General features: G+C 31.3%; 1 protein-coding gene across 1 annotated transcript in view; it reads right to left on the bottom strand.

The window, feature by feature from the left end:
- The window catches only part of LOC145683627 (uncharacterized), a 497,638-nt gene that overhangs the window by 427,069 nt on the left and 46,871 nt on the right, over positions 1–23,698 (bottom strand). The window contains exons 13-17 of the mRNA XM_081754963.1: positions 19,694–19,720; positions 18,570–18,605; positions 16,567–16,605; positions 8,716–8,739; positions 1,774–1,806 (exon numbers count right to left, since the gene is read on the bottom strand). Coding sequence (XP_081611089.1) covers positions 1,774–1,806; positions 8,716–8,739; positions 16,567–16,605; positions 18,570–18,605; positions 19,694–19,720 — 159 coding nt within the window. The remainder of the gene's footprint in view (positions 1–1,773; positions 1,807–8,715; positions 8,740–16,566; positions 16,606–18,569; positions 18,606–19,693; positions 19,721–23,698) is intronic.

The following is a 23,698-nucleotide window of genomic DNA, read 5'->3' as shown; positions in this document are numbered from 1 at the left end:
GTTATTCTGGCTCTTTTCTTTGGTGGTTCATTCTTTTTTATTGCTTACTTTTAATCTCTTTCATGTTGATGTGGCGCTATCTGCATTTTGAGTGTATTCTTTCTTCTGCTGAAATTAACTGCTTATCTCTTCTTTCTGAACTTGCTTTGTCCTTCAGCTCCCTTCAAACGAACTACAATGTCTAAACTATAACTTAAGTCTCCATGGCCAATAGAAGAGATTTCTAGGGTTGCAACGTTAGCATTCGTATTGAAGGTTCAAAGGAACAAATTAAAACATTATTGGATTGCCATATTATGCCAATGAACACAGTAAAATAATAAAAATAACATAGTAAAATAATGAGATATCGGAATGAAACTCAGCACACACATAGCATATACCACATAGTATATTTGTAGAAACATTAAGGCATTGTACTCTTATCTGGGACCGCTTCAAACGGCGTAAAACCTTTGAAAAGGGAATTGTTAGGGGTAATTTTCCTGAATTACCTACAATTTCCCTTTCCACGTACATCATGCACACATGGGGATAATGCCATTGGAAAGTCTGCAGTATTCTAAACATAATGGGTTACGAATGATAATACCCGCATTAATACTACTGTGTTAGAAACTTTTGTGTTCTGTCCTATTCAATGTCTACTTATATATTTGCTTACTTGTATTCACAGAGTAGGATATTGGTAAATATTTTATTGCGTCGTAAATACTAAAGCTTTCACAATGTAATTTGGCATGTACATAGCCAATATCCCATTGTATTTCTCTAGGAACATTTAGGTCGTGTATTTTTAGCCGGGGTCGCTTAAGAAGGCACAAAACTGTTAAAAAGGGATTTTCTAGAGGGAAGTTTCACAAATTACCCTCAATTTCCCTTTCCACGTAGGTCATGTAAACATTTGGATATCACCGCTCGAAAGCGTGTTCACGTTTGAAGAGAATGATGTAGGAACCTTAATCCTAGGATAAATAGAGACGATAAAATAGGCACTTCAATAAAACCCTAAGTTTGTAAAAGAGTTAACAAACAGTTTGGGCATCATCTTGAAAATTAGGCTTTCCCGTTGGTCAAATTTTGTTACGCTTCTAATGTTATTCAGCACATTTGTCGTTACAGAAAACCATTGAAAATCCTTTTGTAGGATTTTTTTAGGATAAAGTGCCTTTTCTCATATTTGTATTGTACCACTTAGAATTTTCTCTTAAATAGAGATCTGTGGTAGGTAACATCTACTAGGCTAATATCTCTTTGAGTTAATCCAAACTCGCTCGGAATGGGATTTGTGCTGAGCAAATAGAGTATTCTTGTGTTTTCATTCACAATATTGTTATGTTCTATTTTAATTTCTTAATCGCAACATTTTCTTTACCCCCCCTTTTTTTAACATTGGTACAGATTTGTGAGACGTTAACATAAAAAAGGATCAACAGAAGTAGGTCGAGTACCTTTAGTAAATCACAGTCGCAATTGTGAAAACATTTATAAAAGTAAGGCAGAGAATACTGTTATCATAAGGAATTAAAAAATATCACGTCTTAAAGTGATAATATCGAACCAGTATTTGTATACAAATTTCAAAATAATACTATTGTTGCTTTACCTACAAGCATATTTCAATTTCAGCGTATACAACTTAACCGGGTTTTTTTCTTATATCTTGAAGATAAAATGATTTTTATTTTTCACATCGAAAGTTGGAAATATATTGACCTAAAAATGGAACGTTTTTTCTTCTGTCTACAATAATGTGATTAATTTCAAACTTACTTGGCTCCCATTTTCCAAAATACTCGTTAGGCTCTGAAATGTGAAGGAAACTGTTATTTTTTATATTAATGTATTCTAATATTTGAAATAGTACGGTAGGAAAAATCACAATACATATATATGATTTCAATTGCTGATAAGTGTTGTAGTTAATTGAATATATTACGTGAAACAACAGATATCTTGGCAAATATATACATTATTATTAGTTTTGAACCTTACACTAATAGCCAAAAGAATTATTTTAATTAATGACCAATTCCAACTTGATTGTATTGATATCATTTCCTGTCCTATTATCTTTCTTCCGGTGATTTTTCGTTTTTTACTTAAATTAACTTTCCGATCACCACATTACGTATAATAAAATAGGTTTTTCTAATGTTAACCCATTAAGGCCCAAATTTTGTTTTTAAATAAAACTCATCTGGTAGACGTGTTTCAGTGTTTTTAGTGAGAAAAGAAAGGAATAAGATTTTTTCAAACCTTTTTATTATTTGAAACTTGCAATTTATGTACGATCCCCAAATGGGGATCATGGGACATGCCGTGAATATATTTTGTTAGCATAGATATGTTTGTTGAAAACAATGCGGGTAAATTTTTCTGTTACTAAAGATATTTTTGTTGAAAACAATACACATACATTTTTCTCAGTGAGCTCTGCAATTGTAAAGAAACCTGTATGTAAAAATACATTCATGTAAACGTAGCTAAACAATAAAATATGCAGCTACTGGAAAAATACAAGATAGGTAAAATTATGACATATAGTTTTGTTGCTGGACTAATAGGTGGAACAGCAGCGAGATCTTCGTTGTCATTAAAATGAATGTACTTTTAATGTCCATAAACAGGTTCCTGCTCATGCACTTTCTAACAATACCTACATTCATATCATCATCTTTACACCAATATAACCGTTGTTGGGGGAGAACGTAATATCCACTAGAAATAAGAATATCTAAAAAAAATTTAGGAACACAGTCAGATGACACAGAAAAAACGTGGTCATTACTCTGAAATGCGTACTTTACGCTTTCTTGAACAATATACTCCAAGACTTCATTGCTAAAAAATATCAAACACTTCCACGATAGTTTTCTCTTGTACACAAGATATGAGTTTCTCACGATTAGTATTCCAAGTATTGGTCTGTTTAGGCAAAGAAGAATATTCACCATCCTTCTTCAACCAGCGACTTTTATACGAACTTGTTTTTTGCTTCTTGCGAGGAACTTCTGGACCGTTTGAAACACTTTCAGTTTCGTCACTACTAAACTGAGTGCCGCCCGAGGTATCAATCTCAACAAAACCACGTACATCGCGCGGAGCTGTATCAACTAATTCTTCATCGTCACCCTCCTCAATATCAGAAAGTGAGTCTACATTATCAGGAGGTAATTCGTAAATGTCAATTGGAGAATGGTCCTCTAAATCTTCATTTTCGAAGGAACCAGGGTCAAGAAGCAAGTCTTCTACTTCTTTGAGTGTCAAATACTTTCGAATCATTTTCTAAAAATGCTAACAAGGAAATTGATCACAATTAAAACACACTAGTCTATTCTGATAACTGATTTGGCGTACATTAGACGAAAACACAAACAAAAGCACGAAAATAACGTCCATACTTCAAACATTAGCTTACAATCACTGTCTATCCCTCTAAATGAAACAAATCTGGGAAGTACTGCCACCTACAACACAACTTATTATCTGGTGCTGCCATCTGTGATGCAATTGTCTGTCAATCTACCGTATCTTCAAAACAGTGGTGGAAACTCACAGTAAAATTCAAGGAAATACTGCTCTTTCCTAAATTTTACAAATAGGATAAAAAAAACACGCTACGGCCCATGATCCCCAAATGGGGATCAATGTAATTGCATATATATTTCAGATCGTAAGTATTGTTGAGCAATTATATTAAGTTTAGTGCAATGTAGAAGCACTGTATGTACCGTAGTGTGAAACTAAAACCCAAATCTACATTCATTGTAAACTTATTGATAAAATAAATTTATTGTGTATTTTCAGAAACGAAAATTTGAGCTTGTTTTAATTTATTAGAACGTAAGTTATTATTTTGTATATAATAATGCCAAATATTGGTTGCATACGTTAACTGTAATATTTAACTACAGACCGGAACAAACAAAACACGATATAAAGTTAAGAGAATTAAAGAAAAAAATATTTAATCACCGATCCCCAAATGGGGATTATGGGCCTTAATGGGTTAATTATCCACGTCTAGACACTTCTGATTCTAAATACAATGACATAATTATTGTATATGTAGAAACGTTTCTGCTGCTCATTCAGAATTTATTTTATGCCACTGAGAGACAACTGTTTCTGATTAACATCGCTGTACGCATGCATAATTCAGTTATTAACTATGCTCAAATATTTCTGATCCCAGTAACATCTAAGTACTTTACTGTATTTAATCATTAATCGTAGGTAGGCAAATTACGTTTGACTTGTAAAATTATCATCTTGAACATGCATGGTTAATTTTAGCTCTAAGTAGAAAACTCAATTTTGAACAAGATGAGTATAAGATGTCCGTAAGCGAAATCTTCATTCTAATCCACGCAAAGTAAATTCCGTTTTCAAATGAAAATATAGTACTTCATTATATTTAACATATTTCAGGCCACTAAATCAAATTCTTGTGTACGCAGAAGCAATAACGTTTCTGAGTAGTTCTTCCTCACTTGAACTAAATGAAAACGCTGACATTATATGCCTATAATATTTTAATTATGCTTTGTTAATCATACTGACCTTTTCGTACGACAAATTACGATTTTATCTGTCCTATGTTAAACCCAATATTTTCTTGAAATTTTATAATTTTATATTTATTTATTTATTTAGAAAACAACACAACAGGCTTAATGCCTAATTATAGAGTCGTATAATACATACATATAGATATATATTTTTACTCGTACAATTAATCAATTCACTTCGAGTGTCAGGTACTCGGTAATAATCCTGTTTCTAAATACATATTCTGACATACTGAATATATTTAATACATCAGTTTTATGACTTAATTCATTGTAGGAGTCACACATTCTCCACATTGTAGGAGATTTACTGAGAATATTTGTTCGTGTCCTTTCACAGAAAAATATACCAGTATTCCCTGGTCTTGTTCTGCCTGTTGGAACGCTCAGATATATTTTCGTGAGTAGGTTTGGATAGTCAATTTTATTATTTAATACTTTATATAAAAATAGTAAATCAGTCATCTTTCGTCGATTCGTCAACGTTAGGAAATTCAAACTCCTTACTAAGTCCACGTAGGGAATCAGTTTGGGATAGAAAGCTGTTTTCTTGTACGTAAGCACTTTTAGAAATACAAATTGTATGTTTTCTATTGCTTGTAAGTATTTATTTACATTCGGTGTCCAAATAACGCACGCATATTCTAATCGGGACCTTGCGTACAAATTATAAAGTTTAATGAATGTTGACTCGTTTCTAAACTCTTTACCCATTCTATAGATAAAACCGAGGTTTCTGAATGCAGCGTTAGAGATTGTTATCGATGTGATGAGAGAAGGTCAATTTTGAATCAAAAATTACTCCTAAATCTTTAACTGAATTTGGTTTACACATAGATATGTCATTAATTATATACGGATGATTGATGGGATTTTGTTTCCTCGAGAACGATAAAGACTTGCATTTAGACATATTCAATGAAAGTTTGTTTTTTTTTCTCACCATTGCGCAACACCCTGTACATTCTGCTCGAGTTGTGTGCAGTCATCTATTGTGCTTATTTTAGAATATAATTTGAGATCATCGGCAAACATTAGAAAGTGAGAGTTTTTAACATAGGTTGAAATATCATTAATTACAAGAAGAAATAATAGCAGATCTATATGGGATCCTTGAGGAACACCTGATAATGTGGTAAATTTCGTGGTAATATAGTCCTTGTAAGAGAAAGCATGCTCTCGATTGCACAAGTAGGAAGCGAAGTACTTTATTGCTCGTTTAGAAAAATTGAAAGATACCAATTTCTGTAGTAGCACGTCATGGTCAACTCTGCCAAAAGCCTTACTGAAATCCGTATAAATGACATCCACTTGACCGCCTTTGTCTAACTCTCTTGCTATGTAATTCGTTATTATTGCTAGATTGGCTGTTGTGGATATATTCCTTAAAAATCCGTGTTGATGTTCAGATATGACAGCCTTTACATGGTTTAAAATTCAGTTGTATAATATGGGTTCAAGAACTTTTGCAAAGGTAGATAGGATGGTTACGAGTCTGAAGTTCTCTATCTAATTCCTTTTTCCAGATTTAGGAATAGGGCAAATGAGACCTTCTTTCCATTTATTCGGAAATATATTGGTTTTAATAGACATATTAAAGATAATGTGGAGTGGATGCTCGAATATATCGAAACAGCCCTTCACCGCATACGGTGGAATGTCATCTATACTACAAGATGTTTTGGGTTTCAGCGCTTTAATAGCCTGCTCAATTTCTTCTAATTCTATTTCCTTTATATGAAAGGTGTCTAACATACTACATTCCGAATTATTTGTTATTAGATAATCCGTGTCGTATTTAGCGGGTACACTACTATATACTGACTGAAAATAATGCGCGAATGCCTGAGAAATTTCTTTGTTATGTTTTAACTCGTTACCATTATATGTTAGAGAATCTGACGAAAGATGCTTGGTTTTACTTTTAATAAAATACCAGAATTGCCTTGGGTCTTTTTCTACAGTAAATTCAGAATGTGAAATAAATGCCTTGTACGCTCTCGAAATTTCTGATTTAATTTCTTTTCGTAGTTCTAGGAACTCTTCTCGATGGTATGCAATATTATTTAGTCCCTCTTTCCACTTTTTACGATGGTAAGATTTCCGTTTGATTTTTTTGATTATATCATAGGTAAATCAGCACGGATAACTGGCATTGACGTGCTTTTTAGCAGGGACGTATCGGCTGAATACGTTATAAATCATTTCGTAGAATTTTGAAACAGTACAATTAACATCATCATTTTGAGAAAGACAATCCCAAGATATGTTTGACAGTTCTATATATAGTTTTGTGTAATCAGCCCTTTTAAAGTTGAAATCAGTTACCTTAGGAACTTGCTTTAATTTAGTAATATGATTAAGAGTTAAAGACACTAGGATTGCTGGGTGATGTCTATCCTCTCGAACAAGTGGATACTCTTTAGAAACAACTACATCTTTGATATTAGAAAGTACTAGGTCTAATGTGCGGCCATTTGTGTTTTGTATGTCGTTGAATGATGATAAATTGTATAAGGACATAAAGTTATACACATCTTTACACTTGGTTGTTGGGAACATAAGATCAAAACAAGAATTTGTAATTTCTGTAATATTAAAATCTCCGATGCAGAGAATTGTGCTTCCTGGTGGACAGTTACTCTCGATAAATTGACAAAACTCTTCGTAAATTTTTAAATTTGAATCCGGTGGAATATAAATGGCACAGACAAATATATCTAAAGAATGTAATACTAATTTAATAAGAACACACTCTAGATTTGTATCGCAGGAACTTACATAGTACACATTATATTTTTTTTAAGAATAGCTATTATTACCCCATTATTATATCAAGTTACATTGTAAATTTTACTGTATCCCGATTACACATTTTGATATTGAATCATATATTGTAGCAAACTTTGAACATGATAAACGTATAAAATGTACCATAGTCATTTACTCAGTGATATAATATCTTAAAGAAATAAGAAAAAATATACTTTTTCTATATTGATAAAAGACATAAAATATATGTACTGTATTGTAGTTCGAATAAAGCAAATAATTCTGTAACAGATAATACTGATGCTAATTGTTTATGTTTCTTTTATAGTTGTTATTCTACTCATACAAAATTACTGTAGAATTAGTATTGAATTTTATATAGCAATTTCATTTTCAAGATACAAATTTGGCTTAATATTTATACTACCTCTTACGCACTTTCAGTAAAAAAAATATTTGCTTAACCCTTTAATTGGCAAGCTTTGGAAGCATTACCATTCACACATTTAGTTTGTTTCTTTGCTGAACCTTGTCTTACTGATCAAACTTTCGTTATGTTTAAAATATTTTTGTATTTTGGTTACCTAATGCAGAATGTTTGTTTCAAAGCAACATTGCCATAAAATAGGTTTTATGTGTTGCAATTGAGCAACATTGCCCTATTATGATCATATAGTAAGACTATTTTCATTTTCGTTGAAATATTTTCCTACAGAACAACAAACCACAAATAAACAACTTTCACGGAAAGTAGTAGATAAAGCTTATGCAATACTACATTTGAGTGTCCCCTGTTGACGAAGATTAGAAATATCTACAGAAGCGACCTGCAAATAATGTATATAAATATTGTATAAAAGGAATAATGCCAATTAAATGATCACTAAAGTTGTAATTTGTGCGGATATAGCAATAGACTGCGATTTTGCTTGTGAGCAACACTGCCAAATAAAGGGTTAAATAACCTTCTTCTTATTTGTTGTATCTAAATTACGTTTTTGTAATGGGTAACGACATTACAGTGAATGTAATAGTCTGAAGCACAAAAATTTCAGACCTGAAAATAATAATGAAGTTAGATTGAAATTGAATTACTCGTATTATTTTAATCTAAGTCTCACGTTTACTTTTTTTAAAAAATAATATATATATTTATACCTAAAATAAGACTATATTAAGTATTATTAAAGATCTGTTTGTGCTATATGATTAATTTTTAAATAAAATGTTCTTTTATAAAATAATCCAAGACAGTCACAGTAGGTAAAAAGTAAATTACTTTAATTTATTTGCTTCATTTACTTACGAAACAGATAATACCGGAGATATTTACTTAGTAAAGTGATAAGGGATTGGGTAATTTACTTACCAAGAAGGTAAGGACGTTGTGTTCCTGTATAATGGCAATTCATTAATAAAAGTTCAGAACATTAGTATCATAATGTTATAATAAATACTTGTAACATGGTATTAGCATCTAACGTTACGCTATTGTTTTGTATTCGATGCAGTATTATTCAAATAACTGGATGATGTGATATTCAGAATCCGGATTCGAACATGACAAAAAGTGGAAAAGACGCAAAAATGAAGGCAAAGAACAGTAAACTTTGCAAGGGTGAAACAAATCACCCAACGAAAAAGAAATAATGGTTGTGTCAAATCGGTATGTAACAGTGAAAAGAGCATAACAAGATGAAACAATTAAAATAAATAGAATTGAATGTAAAGATAAGCAGTGAAGAGAAGAGTTCGCTAAGTTCTTGGTTATCAAAATCATCTCAGGTCTCAATCTCTCAATTCGTTTGGCATAGTTGTTCTTTCCTACCCAGGAGAGGATTTTCATTTTTTGTAGTTTATATTCCTTACATATTACATAATCTTTACGTTGCAATCACATCGTTCCTCTCAATATTTTTCCTTTTTGCAATTAAGCTAGAGCTACTAAAGAGTTTCTCATAGTGTGTCCATTCATTCTGTCTTCTCGTTTCAAAATACCATTTAACACTCACCCAGCGAAGATTGGGTAATTTTTGACCCATAAATGTTTTTATTTTATGTTTTTTATTTCTTCTTGTTTTTTTCGGTAATCAGCATAGTTATACCTCTTTTTTCATACGTACCATTCAGAAGCATTGCTATATTCATGCACTCTTTATTTGTAAACCACGTATTTTGTCTGCGTATTGAATCATGTGGTGTGCGCTGTCTATGTGAAGGATATTTTATTTGTGTTGTCTGCCTCACAACGTCCGCTTTGCTGCCATTTTCTCAATGTTCATGATCATTTCTCTTTGTTAACTCTCTTTGTTCATTACCTTAGCATGACCAACATGCCAGCAGAGCTGCAAGATTGCAAACAAATTCCCACTAAACGAAAAAATTATACCACTGGTGGCAATGCGGAATATTTAGTTGCAATTGCAAAGGATACGAGATAATTTTCTTCAAAATATGTGCCAACTTAAACGCATGGTACAACTTAAGCATATATACATGTACATATGCGTACCTAGTTGTGTTTTTGAGCATGAATTATTTGCGGGAAACAATAAATCATATTGGAAAATTTCATGTCCACGAACAGGGAAATTTCTCTTCGTGTTCTGGTAACATTGTCTGTCATAGTAAATATCAAACATTTTAGTCCAGTGTCACACGTGCAGTCAAAAAATGTAAATAAATTGCATGCTTTTCTCTGTAACAATATCCGAGCAAAGTTTTTGAAAACTTGATATATTTTTTGGACTAACTAGAAAGCAAGAAGAAGGACCTAAGTTCCGGCTGCACCCCCTCTTTTTGCCTTCTATATCCACTAGTAACGACAAATATGGTCATCATTAACATAAAGCTTTAAATTAATTGGAAATCTAGTAATAATACTATGTTTGTATTTTTAAAAAAACATTAAAATACTGATGGGTCAAAAATGATCCTATAGTCATCAGAAGTGTTAACTCTAGTATATTCGCTCGATGAGTTAAATGTACCATTTTTTCAACAATTTCAAATACTATCTCACTTGATAACTTGTCTATCCATCTACTTTTTATCATTCTTCTAAACCAACAGATTTACTACAACCCTCTATTCAATCATATGTCGATGCTTTCTGTTAGAAATTTCTTCTTTTGATGAAATGTATTCTTGTCCTAAGCTGTTCTTGATCTTGATCTTGTATGACCGTTTCCGTGGTTCTTTGTTTTTCTTCCTAAGTAACAGAATTCCTCCACTCCTTCAACCAAGTGATCTCCAATTTATATTTTAATTTATTTGCTTGTCTTCTAACACACCTCGTAAATTGTACAATCGTCATGTTACATTGGTACTAATTAACTGTTACATAGTATTTAGAACTGCCGCAATTATTTTCTGCTCATTGTCTGCCAACATTTTTATATTATCAAGAAAGTGAAGTGTGTGTACTTTCTACCCATAAACATTTATTTGAATGTTATGATTGCCATTGCTTTCTTTAATCTTAAAGAAATAGATCAAACAAAATAGGTCATCCTTATCTACATCCTTTCTGACTTATTGCTTCTTCTTCATCTTCTTCCTCATAATTGTTTCTTCCTTTGATACAGGTCATTTTTTTTTTGCTCTTTATAGTTGATTCCTACCTCATTCAGATTTTGAACAATTTGTTCCATTATACATAATCACGCATTCTTTAATTCCACAAATGCTAGGTAAGTTGCACTTCGTGCTTGATTCTTTTCTTCTAGAAACTATCTTAATCGAAGTGTTGTTCCATTTCTTCCTTATATCTTTCAGAATCCAAACCGATCTTCTGCTACTACTCTATCTATCTTGCATTATTGATTTATAAAATATATTTTTCTCGATTTTTGATGCAAGTATATGCAAACATTTTGGTTTGAGCATTTATCACTATCTACTATATTTGATATTGCAACTGTCTTCCTGGTCTGGAAGTATGAAATCACGTGCTTTTCTAAATAAATTCCCGTGTTTTATTTTATCTTCTGCTTCAGGTGTGGATCTTTCGTCTTTGTCATTTGGTGCATTGGTCTTTGGTCCCCATGGCTTGAAGTTCACCTTCACCTTTTATATTGTTGCCTTATCCACTGCTCGTTTACAAGTCATCAGTTTCAAATGATCTCATAGCTTATAATTAACTGCATTTTAGTCTCATTGTTGCTGATATTCTTCAAATTTTCTCTAGTCAATGAAAGTTAAAGTATCACTTCTTTCCATGATATTTTTTTTCTGTTTCTCAATGTCCGTATGGAATAGAAGCCGTTTAGTCTTTAAAAATGATGAATCACTGCTAATTCCTTCCTTAGTTTGTTCTCGTGCTATTGTCCTTCTCCGGTAAGTTCCTTAAATATATATATATATATTTCTTCTTATTACTAACTTCTTAAATTTCAACTTACTCTTCATCAAGAGTAAGTTGTGGTTACTATCCACATTCACTCCTAACTGTCTTTCAGAGTTCTTAACTTAATTTTTGAACTTCTCCTTGTATAGTAAGGTTGCTATATGTGTATGTATCCTAGCATTCTCCAAGTATTAGGCACGTGCTTATATTATGTATACAAATTATTTGCTACTATTAGCTTATTTTTTCTGCAGAGTTCAATCAGTCTTAATCTTATTTCCTTGTGCTTTTGCAGTATAAATTTCACTAATGCTTCCTGTTCTCCTGTAATTTCACTCAATATCTTACCAAATTAAGTTATTCTTTTCTTTTTACGATTTTTGGTAAATTTTCAATAGTTTCACAACTTTTTTCTATTTTATCTTCGTGCGCTATCGTTTGCATGTATACTTAAAAAGAAACTTACAAAAGTGTAACTATCCAATTTCAATGAAAATTTTGCATACTTGTAAGGCATCGGAAACTATCGATACGTATTTTTTGATTCTGGTAGTGGTGCAAGTGTAAGGGTATAAACCACCTTTTAAAAATGAGGGGTGGCATTCGAGCATAGACAGAAACCAATCATTTAATGTACAAGATGGATAACTTCAGTGATTCAGTTTAGGACAGTTGATTTAGAATTTGACTTCAAAATTACAAAATTTAATATGGTTATTACAATTACAAAAGGTATTCCGCTTTAAATGTTCTGCAGTTAGTGAAGAACAATCACAGTTGGCAGGAGTTACTGAGAGAATATTGCAGAGCGATTTGACACCCAATTTCTCTACTTATTTGACCGGGATTCTTGATTAAAGTGAGGCCCTTTACCTCTCATCACTCTCATCATTTAAGGTACTCATTTCAAGTGGGTTCCGTTATCTATCTATATCCGATAGGCTTACTTATAGTGATTTATAGTATATGTGTGCCCCGTCTTAGATTTCAGGAACACAATACTCGCTAAATTGGGAAAGTAGGTATAATTCTAATAAAACAATTTATTCATAATTAAACTCTGATTCCCGACAAGCGGTCATTTGAAAGACAGACACCTGTCCTTGAAGAACTTGGGTTGATATTTTGTTTCAAAGATTGTGCATCATTTTGCGATTTGTGCACATTTTTTGCCGTAATAAAGTGTTTGTGGTGTAAACATTTATCCATCACACATTTTATTTTTAAAACATAAATTTTTCGATTTATATTCATAATAAGAAAAAGTAAAGATACATGAAAGTCTGACAAACTGAGAGGAGAGAAGAGTTAGTTTAATCAAGAATCTCGTTAAAATAAGTTGAGAAAGGGGTTTTAAACTCTCTGTACTCGGTCTCTAACCTTCTCGTAGTAACCCCTCCGAACTGTGATTGTTCTTGGTTAACTGCATAACATTTAAAACTAGAAGACCCTTTGTAATTGTAAGTAACATATTAGAACCGCTATTTTGAATTTTGTAATTTTCACCTCAAATTCTAATTCAGCTGTCCTAAAAACCCTCCTGGTATTATGTTTACTTTTACACTAAATGAATGTTTTCTGTCCATACTCGGAGACCACCCGTAACATTATAAGCGTGGTTTATACCCTTAAACCCACACCATAGCCGAAATAAAAAAATAGCTTTTCATTATTCTACAAGTATGCAAACTTACATTCAATCCGCTAGTTACAATTCCATAAACTTCCTTGTTAGACAACACTTGCATTCCTTGATATCATAGTTAGCTTTCTGCTATGCCTCTGGTGTTTACTACGCTTTAACGTTCATACGTTGCCCCATCTTCTTATTTATTGCATCCAACTGTAGTGACTCAATTTTCTGTACGCTAGTTAATAATTGTATATTCATCTAATAATAAATCGTATGTTTTCTTCTTTAATTTTAATTTCCATTTTTTCTTGCTATGTTTAGACTGATAATGTTTCATTTTCAAATTATTATTGCGGTCTACCACTAATCGACTTCTTCCTCCCCTAGTATTCCTGGTTTTGAATGCGTTTGTACTGTGGGATGCTGAGCTTACTACTTTACTATCCATTTGAATTATAGAAACGCCAATCCATGGTTTGTGTTCTTGGAATATATATGGGTATGGTTTCATGTGCTCTTCGAATGAATTGCTTGTCATAATTCTCCATATTATCTCTTTTAATTCGTTTGTTCCATCTGAAATGTCACTTCCTATTGTACATGATACATTTTGTCTCATTTCTATTAATATTGATTATTAGTTATCTGAACCATTTTGCTTACAATATCAATAGAAGTGTTTAAGGTAGTAATTTTTAAGAACTTTTCAGTTATAGATGTTGCTTTTTTTGCCGGTAATATTCAAATTATTGCTTGTTGATTTCTATGTTGATATGTTTGTTCCCTGGTTCCGCATGCACGTATTCCATAATACATTATTTATTATTCTCTTACTAATATAACCCGAAGAGAACACTAATCCTTAGCATTACTGTAAAATAATTTACTTACATTCTATTTATTATTCTTTAATTGTATTCCAAAAATAAGAAAAAAATACATAAGGACAATTTGAATTAAGTGGAATTTATTTTCCAAAAAATCTGTAGAGAGCTTATTTATTTGATCCATAACAAGATTTTTTATGATAAGATAATATTGTTTATTACGTTTATAGAAATAGAAATTGATTGATTTGGGAAATGGGGAAACAATGCTACGAATTACGTTGGTGTGTAAGCCCATACCTACTGACTTTGTTAGCAAAGTAACATCATTTGGTATATCTTTATGTATATTTTAATACAGCATAGGTTCTACAACAAGTAATTTGTAAAAATTAGCTTCTACCATTTTAATAAATCCAGTTTCTACGACATAACTAAATATGGTATTGAAAATTCTTGCAAGTAAAATAATTATCATTCTGTCATTTGATGGATTTCTTTCACAGAATGATAATTGTTGTGAGGTAATTGTTGTTAAACTAATGAAATATATTGCTCTCAGCAACTAATGAAACCAGAATACTGTTTAATATTAAGCTTTTAATGATTGTTGTTGAGAGGTAGCAAGGTAATTAATTGACATTGAAGGCAGTTATTAAGATAAAAGGTTTGATAAATATAACAACTGTGCAACTATAGAGCTATTAGGTACAATGAATGAGAAACAATTGGCTAATGATCCTTGAATTAGACAAATATTAAAGAAATAAAGCGTTACTTAATTGACTCCTTTTTTCTTATATCATGCTTTCGTGAATGTTGAATTAGGTTTAGCTTTATATAAACAACGGCATTCTCATTTTTGAACTTTGTGTTTGATACTTCAGGTATTTAATGCATTTCCATTATACGTTAATGCGTTATATCACCATAAACATACATAATTTTTTGAACGTGTTTTTACTTGATTTACTAGTTTCGATTTTACCTCTGTTCATGTAATTTAATTGTGCGATTGAAGTTAATTTTAAAAGATTAAACATACTGTTTCTAACATTCGCTATTATGTGTTTATTCATGTTTTGTGAATGTAATGAGAAGATTATTTCCATGAGGGAGCGCAGCATTTATATCGCGAATATCGTCTCTAAAACGTCCTGGATTTCCATAAATGTTACATGTACTCACAGGAAGACTTAAATAACTAGAAAATGACCAAGAATCACAAAAACAACTTTCTTTTTTGTGTGTCTAGCTTCACGATATTCTCATTTAAATATATTCATAGTAAGCCGTTGGAAATATATACCACTGTACGACTGTGTTTATGCAATCGTCAATTCAGAATTTAACATTTTCCAACTATGAAGAATTTAACAGCGAGTTGGTGCATGAAGTTTCTATAATCGGCTACATCCGTGGTACTTAAATGACATCAACAATGTTTGAATTCGTAACAATACGTTTACTTTCTATCTTAAGAATTTTAAGTTGATTTATGAAATTCTTCATACATTGATTTAACAGATTTTCGCCAATAGTATAATTAATGGAGAAATATCGTATATTGTGTTTATATCGAAAATAAATTATTGATAATTTACAAAAGAAACAAAATGGCCTTCATAAAAGGAGGAAACATATTTCCTTCACACACGATTCACAAAACTTATTACCAGGATTAAATTTTCATGTTTTACTATTTATAAGCATACTAAGTATTAGCATATTGCATGTGTAAGATGTGTGAACAACACTGTTAGGAGCAGACATTTATACTATACTATATATTAGCATATTGCATGTGTAAGATGTGTAAATAACACTGTTAAAAACAGATATTTATAATTAAATAATGCATTCTTGTAGCGAAGAGTCCGGGATGACTGAACAGCAAAGGCATCAAAAATGTGTGTTATAATAATCGGTTCTAATGTATTATAGTAATTCTAGTTTGAATTATCTTCATTAATTTCTGTACGAAGCCGATTTAATATTGATAGAAAAATCATTAGTCACATGCATTTAATGCCTGTTCTAAAGAAAAAATATATTCGTAGAATTTTTAAATAAATAAAATCAATGTAGTTTTAAAGTTACTCTTGCTAATACGGAAGGTACTCTACGATGTAATTGGTTTAAAATAGTTTCGAAACTTCTTCCTACTACTACTATCATATCTGATGAAAACTAAAATAGTTTTCTTCTTGCGGATATGGAAGTATAAAAAGCACTAGAGTAATTTCCTTTAACTATCGTAAAATTTGAACTTAATTTTCATATAAGAAATTTATTCACTTTTATTTACAAGTCTTTGATAATTTATTTCATTTTCACACAATGAATCTCGATCAAAAATGTTTACTATTAGTGTTAAGAGGTTTGAAAATAATGCATATTAAGTGCACTTACTAGGTTGTCGTCTCCATGCTGACATCCCAAGTGGTCCCTCTAAGGATGAGAAGAAAAAGATAATTTGATTATTTTGCGACACTATCCTAAATACTAATAACACCATGCAGTCCTTTTTATTTTTTCAACTTTAAGTGTTTAATACTTCAAACATAAACTTTAGTATCTTTCCTGAAACTGGTTGTAGTGGAAATCAATTAATTTACAATATATAATATTGAAATGCATGTACAATATGATTACCTAAACAATAATAGTTAAAGAAAAACTCATATATCCTTTTATACCCAACAATATCTACACTGTTGAAGATCACTGTTGAACATATCTACGTCAAGTAACAGTGAGAGTCAGCGATTGATGGTTCCTTCTCGCATCGCGATCTTGGCAGAGTTGTAAGATTGGATGAAGCTTCTGCATCATTAGTTGTTGCTCACCATATCAGGACCATTTCTGTTTCAATAAATTTCGTACAGGTTTGTCTTATGATTTGTTCTGTTTACTTGCTTCCAGTACTTCTGTCCCTGATGAGTTGATAGCATCTAAAAGTTAATAGTTTGTAATTGTAGCTACCCAGTCACCAGGATAAATTCTAGGATTAGTTTCGACTTCGAAAATCATCCGTTGGAAATTTCAATGCAGTCAATAAGACTCATCAATCATTGAATTACTATTTCCTATTGTGAAATGTAAAATCAGTGCTGCACACGAGCAGGGACAACAATGATTCAGTGAGTTTTATTTTTCTTCTTGGGCGCTTAATATGAAAATCATGCACCAACATTTTGTAGAATTCTTTGTTCCTCCTGGTGTAATATTAGTTTTAATTTTAGAAAATCTACGGTATGGAGATCAGCGTCATGTGTTATCTATTATTTTTTCAGGTTCAATTCTTGAGAACGTAATTTTTAGAAAGAACGTCCATGTTTTTATAGATCTGGATGTATTATAAATTCCGACTCCTTCTACACAATAGTTGTTTTAAGAAAGCAAGGCGGTATACTCGTTACAATAAGTAATCTTGGCTAGAAATTATCATCTTTTTACTTGACACTCTTAAAATAAAATACGAAAATGTAATCAGATATGCTAAAATCAAGCAACATTCCTATTATTTACATGAAAAACATTGGGCTGTAATCCAATGGTGAGTAAAGTTCGGAGCTAATACTCAAATCCACGCTTATATACTACACGTAAGCAACTAATTTGTGCATATGAAACACAAAAAATTATATTTGTAATATATGTAAAAAATTATATTTGTAATACATAATACGTTTCTGCTAGTTCTTCCTGAATGTTTAATCTAATATTTTCACTATAATTATTTCGTTTCACATTTGGTAGTTATACCACTACACTTAAACAGATCCTCATTATACTGATTTTTTTCTGTTGGCGAAATGTACTTCTTAGTTTGATACCACGTTCACGTACTTGCATACTCAGTTAAGAAGAAGGAATAATTCCTTATTTACTGAAATATATTTATTTAACCTAAATTATGTAAACCAAGTTATGCAATGCGTATTAGTAACCAAAGCTTATCAATGAATTTTAAATATTTCAATACTCAAATGTAGCGTAATTTGCTTTAGCAATACTAAGTAAATATATGTAATCTCTAAAGTTGCCTAACATCTATCAAATACCACAATTTCGGCCTGTGGACAAGATATTATAGTTACAGGAAACATTAAGAATATATTTTGTTAAACGTATTGGTAAAGAAACTGTTCATTTTTATTTGAATTAAATGTTGTGTTAGACTGAAAGTGCTTTACAAAACTGTTCCCACAACTGAAACGGACAAGAAACTATTAAGTAACTGTATTAAAATGTGAAATTTATCACTTCGTGTAAGACGAGACGAAGCATAAGAACAAGATAAACAAATTGTAATATTAATATTATATCGTTCACTATAAGTTCTTTTTTAATACTATCTTCATTGGAACTATATGCTCGTCACGTGAAACAGCACAAATATGCATACTTACTTGGAGGCGTCCATTCCTCAGGAAGATCAACAGGACCTACAGTAAAAATAAACCTCTTTATTAGAACAGTTTGGTGCAAATACATTTTCGTGTAATACATTACTGTAAATTTATAGCGCCGTCCTCTTATCGTATATAACAGAAAACTTTAACACTTCACAACTTAAAGCATATCTTAAGCATATTTTTCTAAAACAAGCTATTAGTTAACTTTTTTTGCATCTAGGTCTTATTATTACATTGCATTGTCAGAAAAATGAATAAGAAAACGTAAGAAAAGTCATAATGACCCCATATGATGTTGAATTCTACTACTCACAATATTTCAATAGACATATTCCAGTGTGAAAACCATCATTTTTCTCTTCTATATTCATTCATTTTGCACTATTCACGGTTTATCAAAATCTTATCTTGTAAAAACTGATTTCTTGGTCATAATACAATATCATACTTGTCATTGCAAGTATCCACTGCAGCAAGTCAATAGCAAATGCTACCGTCCTAAATAAGTTTGACGTTCAAATTGAGAAGTGTTTATTATGTGTATCAAAGTATATGGACATTGAATTATGAGTATAAAGTATGATATGCGAATCTAATCTGTCAATTTCATCAGTAAAATATACTTGATAGTACGTTCGAAAGGTAAATATATAGGCTAAAAATCAATTAGATGTCATTCTGTATATTTGAATTAAGCTCACTGAAAATAAACCTTGCTCCAATAGTTAAAGATACAAATTGATTTCAATTCACAAACTTGATACTTATTTTTCTTATCTAAAAATCGACCAAACTAATTTTCATATTATTAGAAAAAGATAAAATAGTTTCTAAGAAGAATAACATAGACAATTATTAAATCTTTACTAAGTGTGATATAGGAAGTTTAAATAGCAGAACACTCATCATAGAACCTCGATACAATTTGCCACATTTGTGAATTATATAAGGAATTTGATTTTATAAGAAAAAAATAAATTAGTACACAGTTCATTATTAATTATTTTTTTAAAAAATAAAAGTATACTATCTACGTGTGAATGGTTAGAAATATTAAATTCTTTAGTAAATTTATACCTCGTAATTGAAAAAAATAATGGCGTAATAACCTTACTTACCAAAAGTATCTTCCCACGGTAATTCACCTGTTGTTCGCATTCAGACGAAGCATAATAATAAAATACATTCAAATAATATATCGTGTAATATTAAAGTTACTATCATTTACAAAGTTTTTACATACTAACGAATAAAAAATATTAAAATAAATAGCTGTTTATTTCTGATCAGAAATGAATTTTATTGTGTGAGGAATTCGCTAATTAGTTGCAAAAATAATTCACAAAATGTTTTTTACCGTGTATTGCATCATATGGGACATAAGCACTCACTTTACGCAAAACAGGCAGATATATATATATATATATATATATATATATATATATATATATATATATATGTATATATATATATATATATATATATATATATATATATATATATATATATAATTGCTTGAAAAAGAATAAGAAAATATGCTTGTTCAAAAGAAGACCAAGTGAGATGGTTCCAGAAAGAGTGAAAGACTATTGGACAATTTTAAATATTACGAAATGAGTAAGAGAAACAAGTTATAGCATTGGCTGACAAGGAGGTAAATCATTAGGACCATGTCAGAGGGTATTACATCAAGAAACAGAGGAAGAGGCGAAAGAAGTTATAGTTGTTTCACGATATCAAGCTAAACGAATTGCACTTGAAGATACTCGACTCACTAAAAACAATGGTCCACGGAATATTCTCAACCGGGAAAGATTGCATGCAAGTAATGACGTAAAGTTTGAATTGTTAATTGTATTGAAGTTACGATAAAATATGTAGTGCTTCCAGACAGACACAATACAGTTCATACTAGCATATGACTATTTAATGTGTGTAAGTAAGTACACATACTAAACTGGCATACTCTTGCGGGACAAATCGATATTGAGTTTAGAAAACAAGACACAAAATCGCCTTACTAGCTTTTAAATTGTAAATAAAAAATGTAATCTAACATATGTGGATACACTTTGCCATTCTATATTAGAACAAATATAATCTATATATATTGATAACACCCTTATATGTGTATTTTACTAATCTGTATCATACATGAACACTCTCATATACATTTAATGATTTTTATCCAGATGTTGTGGACAGCCACGAAATCATTTTAAAAATGTTGATCCTAGCACATATTGCGGCGGCAGTTACTGCTATTCTGCTAGTCATAGTTATTTTAAGAAATCTTACATGAACCGGAACACATAGTAATCCAAAAGAGCAAACTCTCGACTACACCGAGGTGTGGCATCAAGTTCGTTGTCATCTCGATTACATTTTGATGCGTTCTTACAGCTTAGGATCATTTTGAAATTATCTATTTCAACAGGGAGAATTTTTAATTTAAAATACAAGACATTTTTGGATAATACACTATAAATCCCATTTCATCTTTTCTGAATAATATTCGGTGTGACCGAACCAAAATAATAATAGGAATGACCTTTTCTGAATAAAGGCACAAATGGTGTGAACAAACTCGCAATGAATTACTCTATTGCAGTTCACCGTAACAGAAACTTTATGTAAAAACGGACCTATTCCAGGACCTATCCTGGATGTTTGCTCATTCGTCAACAATTATCTTTGCACATTCGAATTTTGAAGAAACGTCTCTTCTCGTCGGTTGTAGCCAGTAACATAATACGGATTTTCACTGCTGTCCAACATCTGCTCTCCTCTGGGACTAGATGGACTCAACTTGGGCAGCACAAATACTGTATTTTCTATAGGTTTTCCAGTTAAAACGGAGCAACTTGGTATATGTTCGGCATATATTATTGAATTTCAATTTTTAGTAGGTATTCTGTGATTCACTGGTCCTTCATTTTCACAATGAAAATGCTTTTAGTGGAAGTGACGAAGTCCGACCAGAGACATGACCAGAGACTCATACAGTTCACTTATCAGACATACTCAAGCGTACATTCTGACAATAAAACCTGAATGAAGATGGTGACGAGGTGAAGACAACAAATTAAATAAGATTTTTCCCAGTTTAGTGTAGTTAAGGTTGATCACGGAGTACCCAGACGATATATGTTTCAGTTCTGGTAATATTGCAAGGCTTATAGCTTATCCTTGTATCAAATAAATAAGAGTAAATATTAATTTGAGGACGAAATAGAAACAGATGAATTTTCTATCACTCACGAAGTCAGACAGCACATAATTGGAGAAGTTCCTTATTACCTAGTGGAAAACGTCGCTATCTTTTTGATGATATCAGGTGAAAATTGCGTGATATACAACAAAGTCTACGAATATATCATCACAAATAATTATTAGTCTTTTACATTATTTTCGGTTTATTAAAAATATAACCATACATGCACGTTTTTACTTTAACGAATTTAGAATACCTGGTGTAATACAATGAAGTGAATAAAGCATTTCAAGTTCTTCAGTTTTTATTTGCCTGTGTTGCCTTAGGATTTTGTGTACGTAAACATCTTGAATGATTTACTTAAAAATTAACATCAGAAACAAATATTTTTCAATAATTACAACGAACTTATTTGGGTAAGAATATCTACTGTACAATTTTCTGGGAGGAAGAATCTGCTCCTGCAAAATTTCTAGGGGGACGCGTCCCAATAATCCCACGGAGGCACGCCCGTGCGTTGTCTGTGACGTACTTTGACATTCCTTGCTAGTTAGCATTTTTTATCTTAATTTGCTTGTTTGTGTTGTTATGCGTAAGAAAAAGGGGTTACTTTTTAAAGTGCAATGTTGAATGACATAAATTTCACCCATGTAATTAATGAATCCACTGCTCTGTATTAAATACGCTTTATTATCTTAGACATTACTAAAGGGATTTAAGCAAACGTGCACTTCAGAAGTCTGTTCAAGTTGCATGTACTAAATATTAAAAATATGTTAAATATTTTTAGTATACTAAAATGTGATCACAAGGATCATTATTTAATCTTTAATAGTATGCAGCCTAACGTAATAGTTCTGTTGAATATTGTTTACCTATGATCATATATATATCGATGTAATCCTATAAGCATTTTCTGCTTTATGGGAAATGTAGAGGTGAAATATCTATGAAGTTTTATCGTCAATAAAGAACTTGCTTCAAGTAGCTACGTGAATGTAAAAACACATATCACTCTTTTATTGAAAACTAACAACAAGATTTAGATGATACCTTCATCTTTTGGGGTTTCTGTATATATTGTTAAAATAGCTTGAATGTCGATTGATTTCTATATTTTTAAAAATAATTTGAAATGTTTAATGTTGGGTCAAACAGGAGGTAAAATTATATAAAAATAGAAATTGGAAAATATTTATTCGTATGTTGAATCATTTATAGCTTTAGTTTTAGCACATTAACTGTTCAGGTTAAAAATATTGGTAAAATCATACACAACATACGTGAGCGTTTAAGGAAATGCTCTTTTCGTACACTAGAGCTTAATATTAGGTATAATCTTATAAATATTAGATATTAGAATGTGGAAATTATAAATGAAGGATATCGGGCAAGAACATGGTAACCAACAAACTGTCAATTGCTGGTTTAAGCACCAGCCGATAGAGATCAAAACTTCTTTTAATCTCGTCTGAGTTCCAATTATGCTCTATAGATTGCAGTAATATTCAACTATGGTAAGCCTCTTTCTAACTTCTTGAAATGCATAGGGTGCAAACCAACAGTATTGACCTAACAATGACACTACTGGGTAGTCATGGAGAAATAATGAGGTAAGTTCCACTGTGTTTTCTGTTATAATCAGTATATTTCTTACCATATTTTCTTTCATGATTCTATGGAATTCCATCTGGATATTTGCCATTGAATTTGCATAATACATTATTGTTTTCAGATAAGTGTTAGCGTTTGGTGCAAGTATGTTGACTGAATCATACTGTATTTTCAGTAAGAAGCGGTGAATACGGGATATTAAGTTTTGCACTCTAGTAGTTATTGTGGGATACAATTATTGCATTTTAGTAATTTTAGTATACCCCATACAGACTTTTTGCTTTACCACCAAGAA

The sequence above is a fragment of the Thermobia domestica genome, chromosome 4, assembly GCF_964235325.1.
Source record: "Thermobia domestica chromosome 4, izTheDome1.hap1.1, whole genome shotgun sequence".
Taxonomy (NCBI): Eukaryota; Metazoa; Arthropoda; class Insecta; order Zygentoma; family Lepismatidae; genus Thermobia; species Thermobia domestica.
Note: the sequence above shows the minus strand (reverse complement) of the source record. Positions and strands in the feature narration are given on the sequence as shown.